General features: G+C 40.3%; 1 protein-coding gene across 2 annotated transcripts in view; it reads right to left on the bottom strand.

The window, feature by feature from the left end:
- The window catches only part of me1 (malic enzyme 1, NADP(+)-dependent, cytosolic), an 84126-nt gene that overhangs the window by 25761 nt on the left and 40878 nt on the right, over positions 1-17487 (bottom strand). For both annotated transcript variants that reach the window (XM_086078161.1, XM_086078160.1), the window contains 2 exons: positions 6246-6321; positions 1772-1933 (listed from right to left, as the gene is read on the bottom strand). In XM_086078161.1, coding sequence (XP_085934287.1) covers positions 1772-1933; positions 6246-6321 — 238 coding nt within the window. The remainder of the gene's footprint in view (positions 1-1771; positions 1934-6245; positions 6322-17487) is intronic.

Raw genomic sequence — 17487 nt, 5'->3', positions numbered from 1 at the left:
CCCGTGTGTACCTTTCAGCATTAATGATGCCTTCGCAGATGTGCAATTTACCCATACCAGGGACACTAACACCCCCTCGTACCATCACAGATGCTGGCTTTTGAACTTTGCGCTTATAACAATCCAGATGATCCTTTTCCTCTTTGGCCCGGAGGACATGACGTCCATGATATCCAAAAACTGTTTGATGTGGACTTGTCAGACCACAGCACACTTGGCGTCAGTCCATCTCAGATGAGTTTGGGCCTAGAGAAAGCCGGCGGCGTTGATATACGGTTTTCTCTTCAACCTAAAATTGTTGCAACGAACTGTTACCTGCCAATGGTTTTCTGAAGTGCTCCTGTGCTCATGTGGCAATATCCTTTACATATGATGGCGTTTTTTTATGCAGTGCCGCCTGAGGGATCAAGGTCATGGCTATTCAGTGTTGCAGAGATTTCCCCAGAGTCTCTGTCTCTTTTGATGATATTATGGACGAGAGATGGCGAAATCCCTGAATTCCTTGCAATTATGCGTTGAGAAAAGTTGGTCTTAAACTGTTGGACTAATTGCTCACCCAGATGGTCACAAAGTGGTGAACCTCGACCGACACATCCTTGCTAGTGAACAACTGAGCCTTTCGTGGATGCTCCTTTTTTACCCGAACATGACAATCACCTGTTTCCAATTAACCTCTTCACCTATGGAATGGTCCTAAGAGGTGTTGTTGAGCATTCCTCAACATTTCCAGTCTTTTGTTGCCCCTGTCCCAGCTTTTTTGAAACATGTTGCAGACATCAATAATAAAATGAAAAAATAATTGAAAAAAAAAAACGTGAACGAAAAGAATTTGCAAATCATTTTATGTATTTATTTATTCATTCCAATTTAATTGGAATGGAGGTTTGTATTATGATGCCATAATGTAACAGCTGTTTCACTGTTCTGTAGTAGTGTTAATTTAGTCTCAGTTTTAGTCCAATTTCAGTCACGCGTGTTAGTTTTATCACGGTTAGTCAACCTCATCCTGTTTTTATTTAGTACATTTTTAGTCGACGATACATCTAGCATTTTAGTCTTTATTTTAGTCCAAGACAACATTATTGTACTCGTCTAATTTTAGTCAACAAAAACTGTCAAGGTTTTTGTCTAGTTTTAGTCAGACAACCATTTTACCCCTGTATATATTTTTTTGTCAGCGGTATTATGTTGAACCTTTTTGGATCTATTTCACATAAAAATGTTCTCTCATCTTTTTGATGAAAAACAACTTCACACATAATTACAGTGGCTACTATGGCTCCATGCTATGCACTAGTAAGTTAGCCAGCATTATAGTTAGCAGTCGCAATAACGTTGGAACGTTAAGGCCGTTGGATTAATGTTTAGTTATAACAATAATTTACTTCTTTTTTTTTCCCTTTCACCAGGAAACCACCTCCTGTCTGTCCCATATGTTTGTGCATGTTGCACTTGCTAGCTGCAGATTTGAAAGGGGGGGCGTCACTGTGTGTCACAGTGACAGATTAGCAGAGACAAGATTTTACAAAATCATATATTTGTCTCGTTTTTGTTCATGAACTAATAGATTTTAGACCAGTTTTTATTAGGTGAAGTAAATTTCATTTTAGTCGCAGTTATTGTTTATTAATGAGGGCTTTAGTCTAGTCTAGTTTTAGTCCGGTGAAAAATGTGTGTTGACGAAATTATTTTTGTTTAGTTATTGTTGACAAAATTAACACTATTCTGTAGAAGGTATTACCTGTAGGTACATTTGATCTTCTGCTCTTACCTCATTGTCTGTGCCCACGTCAAGCAGGACAGGCAGGCATTGCTGTGGAGGGACCCCTCCACAGGCTGTGTAGAGGGCCAGCTTGCCCACTGGAATTCCCATCCCATTGCAACCAAGGTCTCCCAGGCCCAAGATCCTCTCACCGTCAGTCACACAAACAGCCTGTCAACAATCAAAATATTCTTACTTGCATCTGTGTTTTTATTGGTTTTTGGTTTTGGTTAGTTGAAGTTTTGTCATAAGGCTTTTTGAAGAGCCAATTTGAGGATGATGGCACTCTCTGCTTGGAGAAGGAGCTGGCCCAGAAAACGAATTCAGACACATGCACAATGCAAGACAACTCATTTCCTGACCCTCAGCACTTCACGTGAAAGTGACAATTGAATCACTGCTCCGAAAAGAAGGAGGAAAAAAAAGAAACAAAAACAACTGCATCTGATGGTCTAACATGGCTCATTCTTGTCCCCTCTCTACTGAAATGTTAAAGGTGGGGTCTGTATGAGTAGTGGAATGTCAGTCATGAAGCAAATGCCCTTCTGTTGACAGCTCTGAACAGGTGGTTAATGTATATTTGGCATACCAGGAATAGCTGCTGATCTCATCATTCTGCTTGAAACAAAATTTATGAGTTTATGACTGACATGCACAACAGCCATTTAAAAATTGACTACAGTGTTTCATCCATAAATGTATGGATTATGCTGGTTTTGAAATACTGTGCTTTGCTTTTAACAATTGCATAGCTTTTTAGTTGAATATTCTTCTTTTCCTTTCGGCTTTTTCCTTTAGGGGTCGCCATAGCAAATCAGTTGCCTCCATCTAACCCTGTCCTCTGCATCCTCTGCTCTCACACCAACTACCTTCATGTCCTCTTTAACTACATCCATAAACCTCTTCTTTGGTCTTCCTCTAAACCTCCTGCCTGGCATTTGGAAACTCAGCATCCTTCTGCCAATATACTCACTATCTCTCCTCTGGACATGTCCAAAACATCTCAGTCTGGCCTCTCTGACTATCTCCAAAGCCTCTAACATGTGCTGTCACTCCGATGTACTATTTCCTGATTCTATCCATGCTGGTCACTCCCAAAGAGAACCTCAGCATCTTCATCTCTGCCACCTCCAGCTTTGCCTCCTGTCTTTTCCTCAGTGGCACTGTCTCCAGACCAAACAACATCGCTGGTCTGACCACAGTTTTATAAACCTTCCCTCTCATTTTAGCTGAAACTCTTCTATCACACATCACACCTGACACGTCTGCCTGCACACGCAATTCTTTTCCACACTCTCCATTGCTCTGGACTGTTGACCCTAAATACTTAAACTCCTCCACCTTCTTGGTCTCTTCTCCCTGTAACCTCACTCTTCCACTTGGGTCCCTCCCATTCACACACAGATACTGCGTCTTGCTACGGCTAACATTAATTTCCCTCCTTTCCAGGGTAAACCTCCACGCCTCTAGCTTCTCCTCCACGTGTCGCCTGCTCTCACTACAGATCACAATGTCATCTGCAAACATCATAGTCCATGGAGATTCCTGTCTAACCTCGTCTGTCAACCTGTCCATTACCATAGCAAACAAGAAGGAGCTTAGAGCTGATCCCTGATGTAGTCCCACCTCCACTTTGAACTCCTCCATCACACCCACAGCACACCTCACCACTGTCTTACATTCCTCCATGTCATGCACCACTTAAACATACTTCTTTGCTACTACAGACTTCCTCATACAAAACCACAGTTCCTCTTTGGGCACCCTGTCGCAAGCTTTCTCCAGATCTACAAAGACACAATGCAGCTCCTTCTGACCTTCTCTGTACTTCTCTATCAACATCCTCAAAGCAAATACTGCAATTGTGGTACTTTTTTTTTTTTTTGGAGGGGGGGGGGTGCATGAAACCATGCTGCTGCTCACAAATTGCTTACCTCTGCCCTCAGTCTAGCTTCAACTACTCTTTCCCATAGCTTCATTGTGTGGTTCATCAGCTTTATTCCTCTGTAGTTGGCAACTCTGCACGCCTCCCTTGTTCTTAAAAATGGGCACAGCACACTTCTCCTCCATTCCTCAGGCATCTTCACACTATCTAAGATCCTGTTGAACAACCCAGCCAGACACTTCCATACCTCCACAGGCCAGTGCCTTTCCACACTTCACCCTCTTCAATGCCCTTCTCACTTCATCCTTACTAATCTTTGCTACTTCCTGGTCCACAACACTCACCTTCTACTCTTCGTTCTCTCTCATTTTCCTCATTCATCAACTCTTCAAAGTACTCTTTCCATCTCCCCATCACATTACTGGCATCTGTCAACACACTTCCATCCCTATCCTTACCCTAACCTGTTGCACGTCCTTCCCATCTCTGTCTCTTTGCCTTGCCAACCTGTATAGATCAGTCTCTCCCTCCTTGCTATCCAACCTAGCATACAAGTTATCGTAAGCCCTTTGTTTGGCCTTTGCCACTTCTACTTTCACCCTTCGCTGCATTTCCCTGTACTCCTGTCTACTTTCTTCAGAACTCTGTGTCCCACTTCTACTTAGCTAACCTCTTTCTCTGGATCCACTTCTGCACCTCCTCCTTCCACCACCAAGTCTTCTTATCTCCTTTCCTTCCAGATGACACACCAATGACTGTCCTACCTGTCTCCCTGATCACATTTGCTGTGGTTGTCCAGTCATTTTGAAGCACCTCCTGACCATCCAGAGCCTGTCTCAACTCCTTCCTGAAAATCATACAACACTATCGTTTTCAGCTTCCAACATTTCATCCTCTGCTCTGCCTTTGCCGTCTTTGTCTTCCTCACCAACAGAGTCATCCTACACACTACCATCCTATGCTGTCTGGCTACACTCTCACCTACCACTACGTTGCAGTCACTGATCTCCCTCAGATTACACCGTCTACACAAGATGTGGTCTACCTGTGTACTCCTACCACCACTCTTGTAGGTGACCCTATTATGTTCCTGCCTCTTCTGGAAGAAAGTATTCATGACAGCTATTTCCATTCTTTTTGCAAAGTCAACCACTATCTGTCCTTCTGCGTTCCTCTCCTGGATACCAAACTTGCCTATCACCTCCTCATCACCTCTGTTTCCTGCACCGTGTCCATTGAAGTCTGCACCAATGACAACTCTCTCACTTCTAGGGATGCTCTGCATCATTTCATCAAAGTCCAACCTAAAGTTTTCCTTCTCCTCCAGCTCACATCCTACCTGTGGCGCATACCCACTAACAACATTGATCATCACACCATCGATTCCTAGCTTCAGGCTCATCACTCTATTTGACACTCTTTTTATCTCCAGGATGTTCCTACCAAACTCCTCCTTTACGATAACTCCTACTCCATTTCTCTTCCTATCTACACCATGATAGAATAACTTGAACCCTGCTCCTAAACTTCTAGCTTTGCTCCATTTCCACCTGGCCTCTTGAACACACAGTATGTCCACCTTCCTCCTCTGCATCATGTCAACCAGCTCTCTACCTTTTTACTGTCATAGTTCCAACATTCAAAGTCCCTACTCTCAGTCCTAGACTCTTCTCTTGTTCCTCTTCGCTTTCTTTATACTAACACACCTTCTTCCTCTCCTTCTTTGACCAACAGTAGTCCAGTTTCCACCGGCACCCTGCAGCGATGGCAGTCGTTGTTAACCCGGGCCTCGACCAATCCGGTATGGAAGTCATATATTTGATTCGCAAGTTTGATTTGGCCAAAGTTTTTATGCCCTTCCTGACACAACCCTCTGTATTTATCCGGGCTTGGGACCGGCACAAGAAGACACTGGCTTGTGCCCCCTTGCGGCTACATTTAACTTCAACTCATAAATTTGGTTTTAAACAGAATGATGAGATCAGCAGCTATACCTGGTATGCCAAATATACATCAACCACAAAGTAGCTTCTAGTAGTAGAATGATAACTAAATATGACAAAAGTAGTTATGGCCCACTGTTCCATGTACAAAGTAAAAGCAATACCTGATAATAGATTTTGGACCCCCAAAAAAAGAGGCCATTAATCAAATTAATTCAACTTTTAAAGGTTCATTTTTTTGGTTCAACAATAAGTCAATGTATTCACTATTCCAGTGTTTCTCAACCCTGGTCCTCGGGGCACAATATCCAGCCTGTTTTCCATGTCTCCCTATTCCAACGCAGGTGAGGATCATTATCATACTTCTCCAGAGCTTGCTGATGAGTTCTCATTGGAATCACATGCGTTGGAATAGGGAGACAGAAAACAGGCTAAATAGTGTGTTCCGAGGACCAGGGTTGAAACTGCACTATTCCATCCATTCATTTTATATACCACTTATGCTGTTTCACGTTCTTTTTTTCCTTTTTTTTTATAATTATGATATTCAATTACAGAGATAAAGAATGGTATTTGTATGCGGAACAATGGAAATCAAAGATGAGCAAATATCACCTGACAATAAATGGCACAGTTTTAGCAACACGTTCATTACCTTTACGTCTTTCTCTGGCCAGTTCCGTAGTAGTGATGCAATGTGGCCACGGTCATGGACAGTGATAAATAGACCCCTGGAATGCAAGAGTGGATATCAAAACACTTGCTGATATGTTTGAGTTGATAATTTTACAAGTATAAAAAATCCTTCCATCGCCATTTAACTGCAACCATTCAAACAAGCAGATGGACATTAAAATGATTTTGTGAGTAACAATAAAACAGCTCAATATAACTTTGAAAGTACTTTTATGTTATTTGAAAGAAAAACTGGTTGACCTTAATTTAGAGGCTAAGATATTATTGCTTAAGAGCCTTGAGAGTTCATATAGCAGGACTAGAGTATATGAAATACTGAAGGCATTTTAGTGTGATGGACTTTATTGTTGAGCCTACGTATAGCCCTGGGCCACTGCGAGGCGTTTACTTTGGACCCAAACCTGCCAAAATATTCATTCATCCCCATCGCCCCAAACACCCCATCCACTGCCCTCACCCTCCTACCATATACCCCACCCTATTCCATTTCCTACTGGCTGGCATTCACTGTCCTCTGCAGCGAGACAATCCCAGGATAAAGAGATCAAGTCTGTGTGTGGGCTCCAGCTATAGCGTGTATCCTTCCCAGGAAGCCCATCTGTTAATAGTATGGGACATCTCATCCATGTGGCAGCAATAGTAAAAATGTCACTATTTGTAATACTCTTTTATGGTCAATGCCAGAAAAAGTACACAGTAGGAAATGTCAAATCCAAGAAGCAAAAAAAGTTGTCATATGACTTTAAGAGGACTATGACTTGAAGACTTGTGTCCCATGAATGTGATTTGGCATTTTAGGAGTGAGGAAAGATACACTGTCAGTATATTTTTCCACCTACTGTAACTAAATCATTGAACAAAGAAAACACAGCATGCTATTCTGTTGTTGTGTTTTTAGTTTAAATAGATATGTATTGTATATCCTTGGCACCAGTTCACTACAATTATACAAGGTCACAACATTCATTTGCACCTGGACTTGTACTAATTTGTTGCCACCTACTCACTATATTGCACTAGTCGCCGTAGATCTGAAAACCTGGATGCAGGCTCTACTCACCAATCAATATTAATGGGTTTAAATTATGTATTTTAGACAGGTAAAAATTACATTTCCTGCTCCCTAATAACTCTTCCACAAAATGATCTTGAAAACTGCCCATGCCATCAGGTAATAGAAAAAAGCTGTGTTCAAACAGCTCATACAGGCCTAGAGTCTGCACTGCAGTAAAATAATGATCACACAATTAATCACAGTTATGCGACTTAAATGATTGTATACCGCTTGTCTGACTTGTGAGCAACAAGTTACATCCTGGGCTGGGCGCCAGCCATTTCCCAGATTATGATAATTTACATTTACACAAAGACATGTTGGATTCTCTCAGACTGAAAACATAAAAAAACATTTGAATTTAATTTTGTGTCACACTAACGTTTTGCAAACCTAATTAGTCTGTCTACCAAATGTCTTGTTAAAGTTACCTGTTTGTGTACAGTGTAAATTTTGACAATACATTTTAAATCAGCTTTAGTTATACTCTTTTGACTAAAATGAATTACAATTTTAGTCATAATTTAGTCATCTGATTGTATGTTACTTTTAATCCAATTTTAGTCAATGAAAACAAAGAGCTAAGCAGTTCAGAAAATGGATGGAAATAAGGAGCAATTTTAGTCGATGTTTTCCATCTGCATACATTTTAACACGCACGACACATTTATCACAACGATGTCGTTATTAAACTTTGTTTCAATGAAACATGTTGAACTGACAATAATATGCCATTTTAAAACTTAGTTTTCACCTAAATAAAAAAAAAGGTGTGTAATTGCCTGAGATTAATCTTACAGTTGCACAAATAATGTAAACATGTTGGAACATTAAATAAAGTGCAGTGACCAGTTTCTGAGTGGTTCTTTTCTCCCACCCATGTTTCATTTCTTCTTCTGATTGGATTTTGTGAATTTTCGTCACTGTGTTGTTTTTGTTTTAGTCATTGACGAAATTGTCAGTTTAGTTATTGTCATTGTCTCAATGAATGGCTTCTATTTTAGTTTTCTTTTCATTTTCGTCTGAAAAAAAGTTGTGGCGAAAAATATGAAAACATTTCGTCAACAAAATTATTACTTTTTCTGTATCAACATAATGAAACATTTTAGTTCACTATGCCAGTTCAAAAGACACACAACACAGTAACAGCCATACAAAAAATATGATGAATGCGCATTATACAACATAACACGTTAATAAAATTAGACACCATTTCAGGATTTCTGTTTGCTGCAACAGGACATGAATTATTGCCAGACTATAGTAAGGACTTTGAGGAGCTTAAGCAGCAACGAGACGGAAAATTTGGTCCCACAATATGACAGTTGCAAAACAACTGTATGAGATGATCAAAGCAGACAAGCAGAGAAGCGGGAATGCCCTAATCTCTGTCAGACAATGTTAACAAAAACATTTCAGGTGACATATCCCTCATCCATTTCTCATTTTCTGGCCCTCTGCACTTCGATGTACTGCTGAACTCATGACATTTGACCCTGACAAAGTAGAGCAGCGGGGGCTGTTTTTTATGGCCTTAAAAGAACGTAACTCTTGGCAAAAGTTACAAGGGCAGCAAAAAGGTGAAATTGAATACATGACATTAGGAGTCACTGGCTTTTAAATCCATCATCACTGTGTTAAATGGTGCTATTCTGTACAGGGCAATATTTGTTGCTGCAAGAAAATCTGATAGAATCAAGGAGGATGTGTGTGACTCGAAAACCATTTGTCCTACACTCATAAAGAGAGTGTGAGGCAAAGAGGATGAGATTACACAGCCGTGTGCGTCGTTGTGAAATGAAGTCATTGTAGCCTGTCTACACTTCATTTAGAGATATATTTAGAAGGAGCTTAAAGAGGTACATGTTTATTGTTATTAAATCACTTAAGTAGTGCATAACATCATATCTTTGAAGATATATATATAAACAAAACATTTAGCAATTGCTTTTCTTTAAACACAGTGAAAACATGAAAGCAATCGCTTTACTTCAGTCACTTTGTAGCAGGCTGCTTGAACTTTGTTTGTAATTCACATTCAGGGTGTTCAGAGTGGACGTTTTGCTATCATAAACCTGTTTTAAGTAACATTATGTCATGGAAGTACACAATTAACTACAATTGGGTTAAGAGTAATGCTGCATTCGAGGATGTTCGGAAGTCGGAATTTTCCGAGTTCAAACCAGGAAGTGTGTGCGGGAACGCCCGCTTGAACGCAGAAATTCCACTTGCGAACTTGGGGGGGGGGGGGGTGGCGGGGGGGACAGCGACTTCACAGACGGACTACAAGTGACGTCACTCTATAATGGCGACCCCTTTGGAAACACAGACCGTGAATGGTAAAACACAATTTACTTGAGTATAAAACTAGATAGCTTTCTTCATTCATAAATATAAAAACTTCACGTAACACAATGTACGTGACAGTATGCCGCTATCTCATTGCATGAAATGATACGGTGCACTACTGAACTGTATGGAATCCTTATGAAATAAGATCAAATCAATAAATTAAGCAAAATTGTGAAAAGCCTAGTTTGCTGGAGGTCAAAATGAGATTTGAGGACCAAAATAAAAAGAAATTGTGGTTGTTTACTTTCGCCTCGAATGCTTTCAGGTCGGAACTGGGAAAAAACAACTTGGATAAATCCGACTTCCGACCATCCTCGAATGCAGCATAAAACTTAATAGTCGGGATGGGCAAGTATGAGGTATCTGTATGGGGCAAATAACAGGCCTTATTTCAAGATATCAGTACTCGTGACGGACCTCTATTCTTCTACTTTCTAGTTCCTGATCATAAAATGGCCACAAGAGGGCGGGCAAACCAATATCTTAAAATACAGATACCTGGTATTGGTACACGGCCATCCCTAAGTGGTATCCGTACTTATCATCGGTATAGGTGACTATTCATTGGTTGAGTAATGAAGTACAATGACTCCACTAAAATTGTATAAAAACTTTTTGTGCGAGATTATGATGCACTACCTTGCATTTTAGTCAATGTATTGTTTGCTGGATACATTTGTTGTATTGTAGTGGCGGCCGTGACTCCGGGTCTAGACACGGTCGCTCAGTAACCAGAAGGTTGGCTGTTTGATCCCTGCTCTCCCCAAGTCATGTGTTGTTGTGTCCTTGGGCAAGACACTTCACACACTTTGCCTCCAGTGCTACTCACACTGGTGTATGGAAGGTGTGAATGTTTGGTGGTGGTCGGAGGGGCCGTAGGCGCACACTAGCAGCCTTGCTTCCGTCAGCCTGCCCCAGGGCAGCTGTGGCTACTTAAGTAGCTTACCGCCACCACTATGTGAATGTGTGAGTGCATGAATAATGTATCCATTCCATTGTAAAGAGTCTTTGAGTGTCTAGAAAAGCGCTATATAAATCCGATGCATTATTATTTATTAAAATGTATTGTATTTGTCAGACAGCTGCTAGTGAAATCGCTGCCTCATTTTCTAGATGAAAGGAGGACCACAAAGCAATGAGCTGCCATGTCTGGTTTTCCTGTAAGCGTGGCGAGAACAGAGGGAAAAGAAAACAACCTGATGACATGAAACAGCACTGCTGCTGACCTGCAGCCCGGCACAAAAACCCACTGCAGAGAGTGTGGAAAAGCTGCTTCACACTGTGACCCCAAACACTTTGAGCCCCATCAAGAAGATGGCCTCCAGGCTTTGACCCGTGTCCAGACTAAACACAACCAGTCACCAATCTTCAGCCTCAACGCTTTACCTTAATCTTTATCATTAGTGAGCCACATAAAGTTGAGCTGACACAATGAAGATTTAGGCTGAGACAATAGTGTAGAGGTCAAGATCATACGCTTGAGATTTTTGGTCTTCTTTGAACCCTGAAAAAGGTTAGATTCGTGTGACAACACGTTTCATACGCTTCATATTTAATGACTATGAAGTTGGGTGAGAAAGTAAGCGTTTTCTTTCTACACATCCAAACACCCAAAATGAAACAAATCCAACAAATATCCTATAAATGAAAGAAGACATGTGTATTAAGAAGTATGTTGATTGCAAAAACAACACAGTAAGGCACACACTGCTTTTCTTCAGATGGACCAAACTGCTGTTTTAGTTAAGGTGGAGGGAATTATGAACTGATCCAAATACCACAAAAAAATTGGCTTCAAAACATAAGCATCTGTTCCAAAAGAAAAGAGGAATTTCACCTTTCGGCACAACAGTGACCCAACACATATATCCAAATAACACATTCACAGCACTGACACAGAAGAAGGATAAAGCCTTGCCAGAGCCGGGCTCTGAAACCAATTAAAAATCTGTGGGGAACACCTGAAGAGTGCTGTGCACAAGACATGCCCTCACAAGACTGATGAATTTTTAACGGAAATATAGCTAACTTACACTTTGACTTGTTGCGTGAGGTACAAAATACAAATTAACAACAGAGAGCAGTGGTGGTTTTGGTAGGTTTGGCCTAGAACAGAGGTGCCCAAGTCTGGTCCACGTGAGCCCCTGTCTAGCCTGTTTTCCATGTGTTGCATCCAATGATCAGCTCATCAGCAAGCTTTGCAGAAGCCTGATAGCGACCCTGATCATGAATCAGGTGTGTTGGTGGAGAGAAACATGGAAAACAGGCTGGGTAGGAGCTCTCGAGGACCAGACTTGGGCACCCCTGGCCTAGAAGAAAACACTTGACAGAGAAAACTTAACCAAGAAAAAACCTTGCGTGGGTTGGATGCAGAACTCAAAAGGTACAAAGTAACCACAGCAAGCAGGACTGGATGCAGAAAACATGGAAGACAGCTTGCATGGAAGAAAGCTCAACCTGCTGAGACAACTTCAGCTCAAGGAACCTTGACATACTGACAAAGGTATCAATCAGTAACTCTCAATAGGGCAATGCACAATTCTATACTGTATGGCAAAATAAAGGCCTACATGATAAAAATAAGTGTGGCTAGACAAACTCAAGATTAATATAGGCACATAGCAACTGACTACATTGTCATCATTGGGGACATAGTAACTACATAAACAATTGACAACATCATAACAAGACGACCAAGTCCTGACCCATTGACCTAACCCAAAACAGTCATAACATGACTACTTGAAAAGTTATAAATAGTAATTTAAAAACAGTTATATAATAGAATAAGTCAATAATAGTTAAGGATGAGACATCTTAAAAATCTGTCTTTAGTCATAATAAATTATATTTACTATTCAAAACCACCATCATGCCAAACAATTGGATAAACTTGAAAGTCAGTTAAGAGAGTAATCTTTTTATAGGACAGAATAAGAAATTATACTTTGGACAAAAAAATGGAGTACTTAATCCCATTGTTGAATATACATGAAAATAAATTGTGCAGAGGACTGTCTTATCTTCAAGATATAGTAGTCAGGTTTCCATCGAATTGCTTAGAATTTTTTAAGCGTATGTACTGAAAATGCGCAAAACGGATATGCGACTTATGCCTGTTTTCATCTGTTTTTCTTTTGCGAATATTGAGAGGGGACTCCGCCGCTGTAGGTAGGTAGAGATGCGATCCACCAGTAATTTAAAAGAAGAATAACAGGAAGCGACTGTGCGTGTGATGACGTCATATGAGTTTGCTTTTGTAATTCTTGATAAATCGTAGAGTTTCTTTGCTGTTTTCCATCTAAACTAACATTAATATTCGCTTCTTTAATTAATTCCAAAAATATTTCTGTTTCGTCCGCCACAAACCAGCTGGGCCAAGAAAACCGGCAATATAAAATGATTACTCCCACATTAACCCCAACTTGCCAAATGCTGTTGACTCCGTATATATTACCATAAAAGCATTGACAGCATTGATTATGCAAGCTTGTGAGCCTTCCTTGAGATGCATGAACTGCAGTGAGGTAGGCCACATGAAGACAAACGCACACAAATGACCATTGTACTTTCCTCAATGTTCTTAAAGATGTGGTCACTTGCACAGTATGAAATACGGAATTTAAAAAAAAAGAGAGAGAGAAACGCAATTTAAAAATTGCATGATAAGAACGACCTTGTGACCACTCCAAAATTAACACATGAGATTTGACTGCCAGACCCGCTGCTGGGATGCTGGAATTAATATTATAGTTGGAAGGTTGAAAGAGTAGCCACAGGATAAAAAGCATTTTCTTTCCAGTAACACGTTTCACAGGTAATGTAATTTGTTTTCACGAGAACACATTCAAGTGACCACACATAACATTGTTGGAATGCAATAAAGAACCACATTTTACTATGTGCCATAATTTGTAACTAATAATTGTGTTTTGACTGCCTGTTCGAACTGCGGTCTGCTTCACTGGACATTTAGAAGTTCCAAATACATAAACTCACCAACTTTGGTCACACAAACCACCGTAATTAGAAATAAGTGGGAGTCCTGTACAACAGTCCCGTCTGAGTTTATAGGAGAAAAAAGTGATGGTCAAAGCTGGTTGCCTGTGAATCACCTGTTGCATTGAAGGCTCACATATCTTTTAAATGTGCAAGTCACAGAACCTATTATTTTAACCCATGTGCCATCTACTTATCTTTACCAATGACTTGGCGCTGTTTGCTTAAATTAGTTCAGAGCCATCTCCTTCCAGGTCCTCCATGCAAAGAAGGGCTGGCCACAATAGGGGACACCAGGGAACCCGCAACATATTTTTGTCTGTGAAATGTTCTCATCTACAGCTTTGATAGCTTGAAAATTGCACTCAAAAGAAGACTTATACTATTTAAAGGTTTGCTTGAATTAAAGAGCATTGTCAGCTAAATATGGCTGTGTTGGACACTACGCTTACATTGTTCTCCTTAAAATTATTTTTGGAAACATTTTTTTTCCCGATATGTCTCAGGTACTAACTCGCATGACCTCATAGCATAGTTGTTTTAACGGCATCATACATCATGCTTACATCAAGCGACAGTTGTGTAAGCTTCCATAGTTTAACATGTAAACACAGTCACACAAACTCAATTGAGATCGTTTGGATGAGCAGAAAAGGGACAGATTGACACGATGATATGATACGATGGTAAAGGGATGCTGGAAGTGGAGAGGCCAAGAGGTAGACTAAAGAGGAGATTTGGGGATATGGTGAGGAAATATTTGCAGACACTGAGTTGAAGTCTACAAGGCAGAGGGCAGGGAGAGACGGAAGAGGACGATTCACTGTGGCGACCCTGGAATATTTTTTAAAACGAAAAGGACACATCATACCCTGCAGGTTAAAAAAAAGAAGAAGAAAAGAACAGTCCGGGACTGTAGGAGATCACTACTTGTCCATTTAATGAGCAATCAAATCAAATTGTACAACATCTACCTTTTTGAATGATGTCTGCCTGAATTCCATGACAACATGAAGTACAATCAAGAACTAGAACAGATGAAGCAGACAATTAAATGGGATGTGGTTACGACCACAAGCTGCAAAGACGACCAGCAGCGTAATACTTGAGCAATGAAACAATTCAGTTAAACTCGTTTCCTTTCACAAGTAGTATTCAACACTGTAATGGAAAAAATCTATGCAGAATATGCTGAAGAAAGTTCTCATTTTTATGCAAAACGAAATCTTTCCATGTAATATGAGAGAAAGTAGTTTTGCCCTTACCCGTCATTTCCCTTGGAAATGGATCAGGGGAAACCAGACAAGTACTGTGGTCTGCATGCGAGACTTTGATTTTCAAGTCTAAAGACCTTTGGAATAAAAAATTGAGAACGCTTTGGCACACTCAAGAGTGCTGTGTGCCACTAAGTACCCAAGCAAATGACCAAACAGTTGAGAGTAGAACTCAGTGGATGAAAAAAGGTTCTGGTGAGGGCCAGTTCATGCACACATTAATGTCACAACGTGACCTGACATACATATCTGACCAGTTAAAATGGAAAATGTGATTGAAACAAAAAACAAACACAATTATGTGGTTCATAATTACGCAACATTTCTTTAACACAAAAACACTTTTGCAGAATTTGAGATAGAAGAAGCAACTTGACCAAGTAACTTCTATCCAACACTCTCCTCTCATCGCTTTAACATGAAACGTGGCTGGGAGGAATTTTCGTTCCCGACAGTTCTCTTTCACACCCGCCACCCAGTGTCCAACCCTCCCAAGACAATGCACTCTTCTTTTCTGCCTCCCACCCTTCTTGGTGTGCCCACACTGAGTTTTTTCCATCCCAGCACTCAACACATTTTCTGAATCAGCCCCTTTTTACACAAGTGAGAACCAGTTAAAGCACCGACCTCATTCCACCGCAGCTTACTGAAATCAGCCCAATCTTCCACACAGCAGCATATCTTCCCTGCCCAAGCAGAGCGGAAACTCAAGGGTGTTTGAGGTCATAATGCACACAGTTTGCCCAGATTTATCAGTCTTTCATCACGTCTACTCGAACACTGTGACAAAAATGTAATTTAACCCCCTCCCCAACCTCACAAAAAATCCGCCACCCTCATCCCATCCTGAAGATGAAGAAAACAGGAACCAGAGTGTGAGGTTCTGGAATTTCAAAGATGGACATCAACCATGGATGGCCGTGTGAAATCAAAAACTTCAGCAGTCCAGGTTACGGGTGTGGATTTCCAGTTTATGTTTTCAGCCAGCCTTACATAACTCAGCAGGCAAGAAACAGCAGGAAATGGATTATTCCAGTAGAGGAAGGCACTGCTAAAGAAATCTCAGCCACAAGCCTGATGAACCCAGCTGGTTATTAGATGAGTTTCAGCCCGGTGGAACCAGGTTTCTTTTTCATTTGTGTTTTTAACCAATAAAAATGTCTTCACGCTGCCAGTGACTTTTTGAATGGGGTTCAAACTTACCGCTAAATCAAAGGCAACTGTTATAATCACATCTGCACTGTTTGTATTAAGAATACATTGTGTTCACAGCAATGCTTAAGTGAACCACACAATATGAGAATAATGAGGTTAAGTGAAGGGGGCATGAAAAGCAAGAACCATACACAGTATAGATTACCTATATAAAAAAAAATGACAGAAAACTTGAATTTCATGTAGTCATAGCCGGCAATCTGCTGTGATATGCTAAAACCATATGTTATATGGTAATACTAGTGATGAAAAAGTATCATTATCAACATAGACCAGAAGATTTTGCTATTATTATGCTAAAATTGATATACAAAACCCGAATCCAATGAAGTTGAGATGTTGTGTAAAATGGAAAACAGAATACAATTACAACAATGGCATGTGAGACTGAATTAAGTATCATTAACCCAGTTGAATTGCAAAGTGGTATTTGAAATTGTATGAACTAAACAATAAATTGCATATAATTTTAAAACCTGTGTTCCCAAAGAGTAGATAGACATGAGAGAAGTGGGGGGGATGATGTATTTTCCATTTTCAGGTAGAGAAGAGAGCAGCACATTACACAAGCATGTGGTTTTTAAAAAGTACAAAAAGAATGAGAATAGTTCAAGTCCTACCTGCCGGAAGAATTGAGTCCATTGAGACTGTACAAATTTACTCGTTTTGTAAACTTTCCAACATCTGCTTTGGCAACTAAAAAGCATTCACTCATTTCAACTTTGACAGCTGAAATAAAGACATACTGGCAATACAATTAAATTTCATTTTGCATTTTGCTAAAGCAGCACTAACTGAGGGGAAAAATAACTGTGAGCCAAAGAACAACATTGGTGCTGTTCCACCCAACACTTCACTTAACACTCAAATTTTTATCGCTCACTTTTAGAGGTTGACCCCTGATCCTGTGAAATCAAAAGATATCCTCGTACTAATGTAGTGTTTGATTGGAGGATGCCTTGGCAACTTTTATATTTGAAATGTGCAAGCCACAGCATCGCCTGTCAACAGATTTTGATTTGCTAAAATGTACTTAGGGGGGAAATCACATTCAGTCATTACAAAACATGAAGCCTTTCCAACTTGTCTGACCTCAGCTGGCCTAAATGTATAGCTTGGACAACATTTTTGGGGTTATTTTACAGGGGGGGAAAAGCAAAGCTGAGTGATTCAAATGGAGTATCAAATCAATGTCTCAACAAGATCAGTAAATCATATTTTCAGTGCAGAATTGGGAAATAAAAATGTTGAGCAACAGATGGCCAGTTTTTGCCAGAAAAAGCTGTGAGGAAAAACAGCAGATGTTT

Source organism: Leptonotus elevatus, chromosome 6, assembly GCF_054856555.1.
Source record: "Leptonotus elevatus isolate MCC_2025b chromosome 6, RoL_Lele_1.0, whole genome shotgun sequence".
NCBI lineage: Eukaryota > Metazoa > Chordata > Actinopteri > Syngnathiformes > Syngnathidae > Leptonotus > Leptonotus elevatus.
This window is presented reverse-complemented; position numbering and strand designations above follow the sequence as displayed.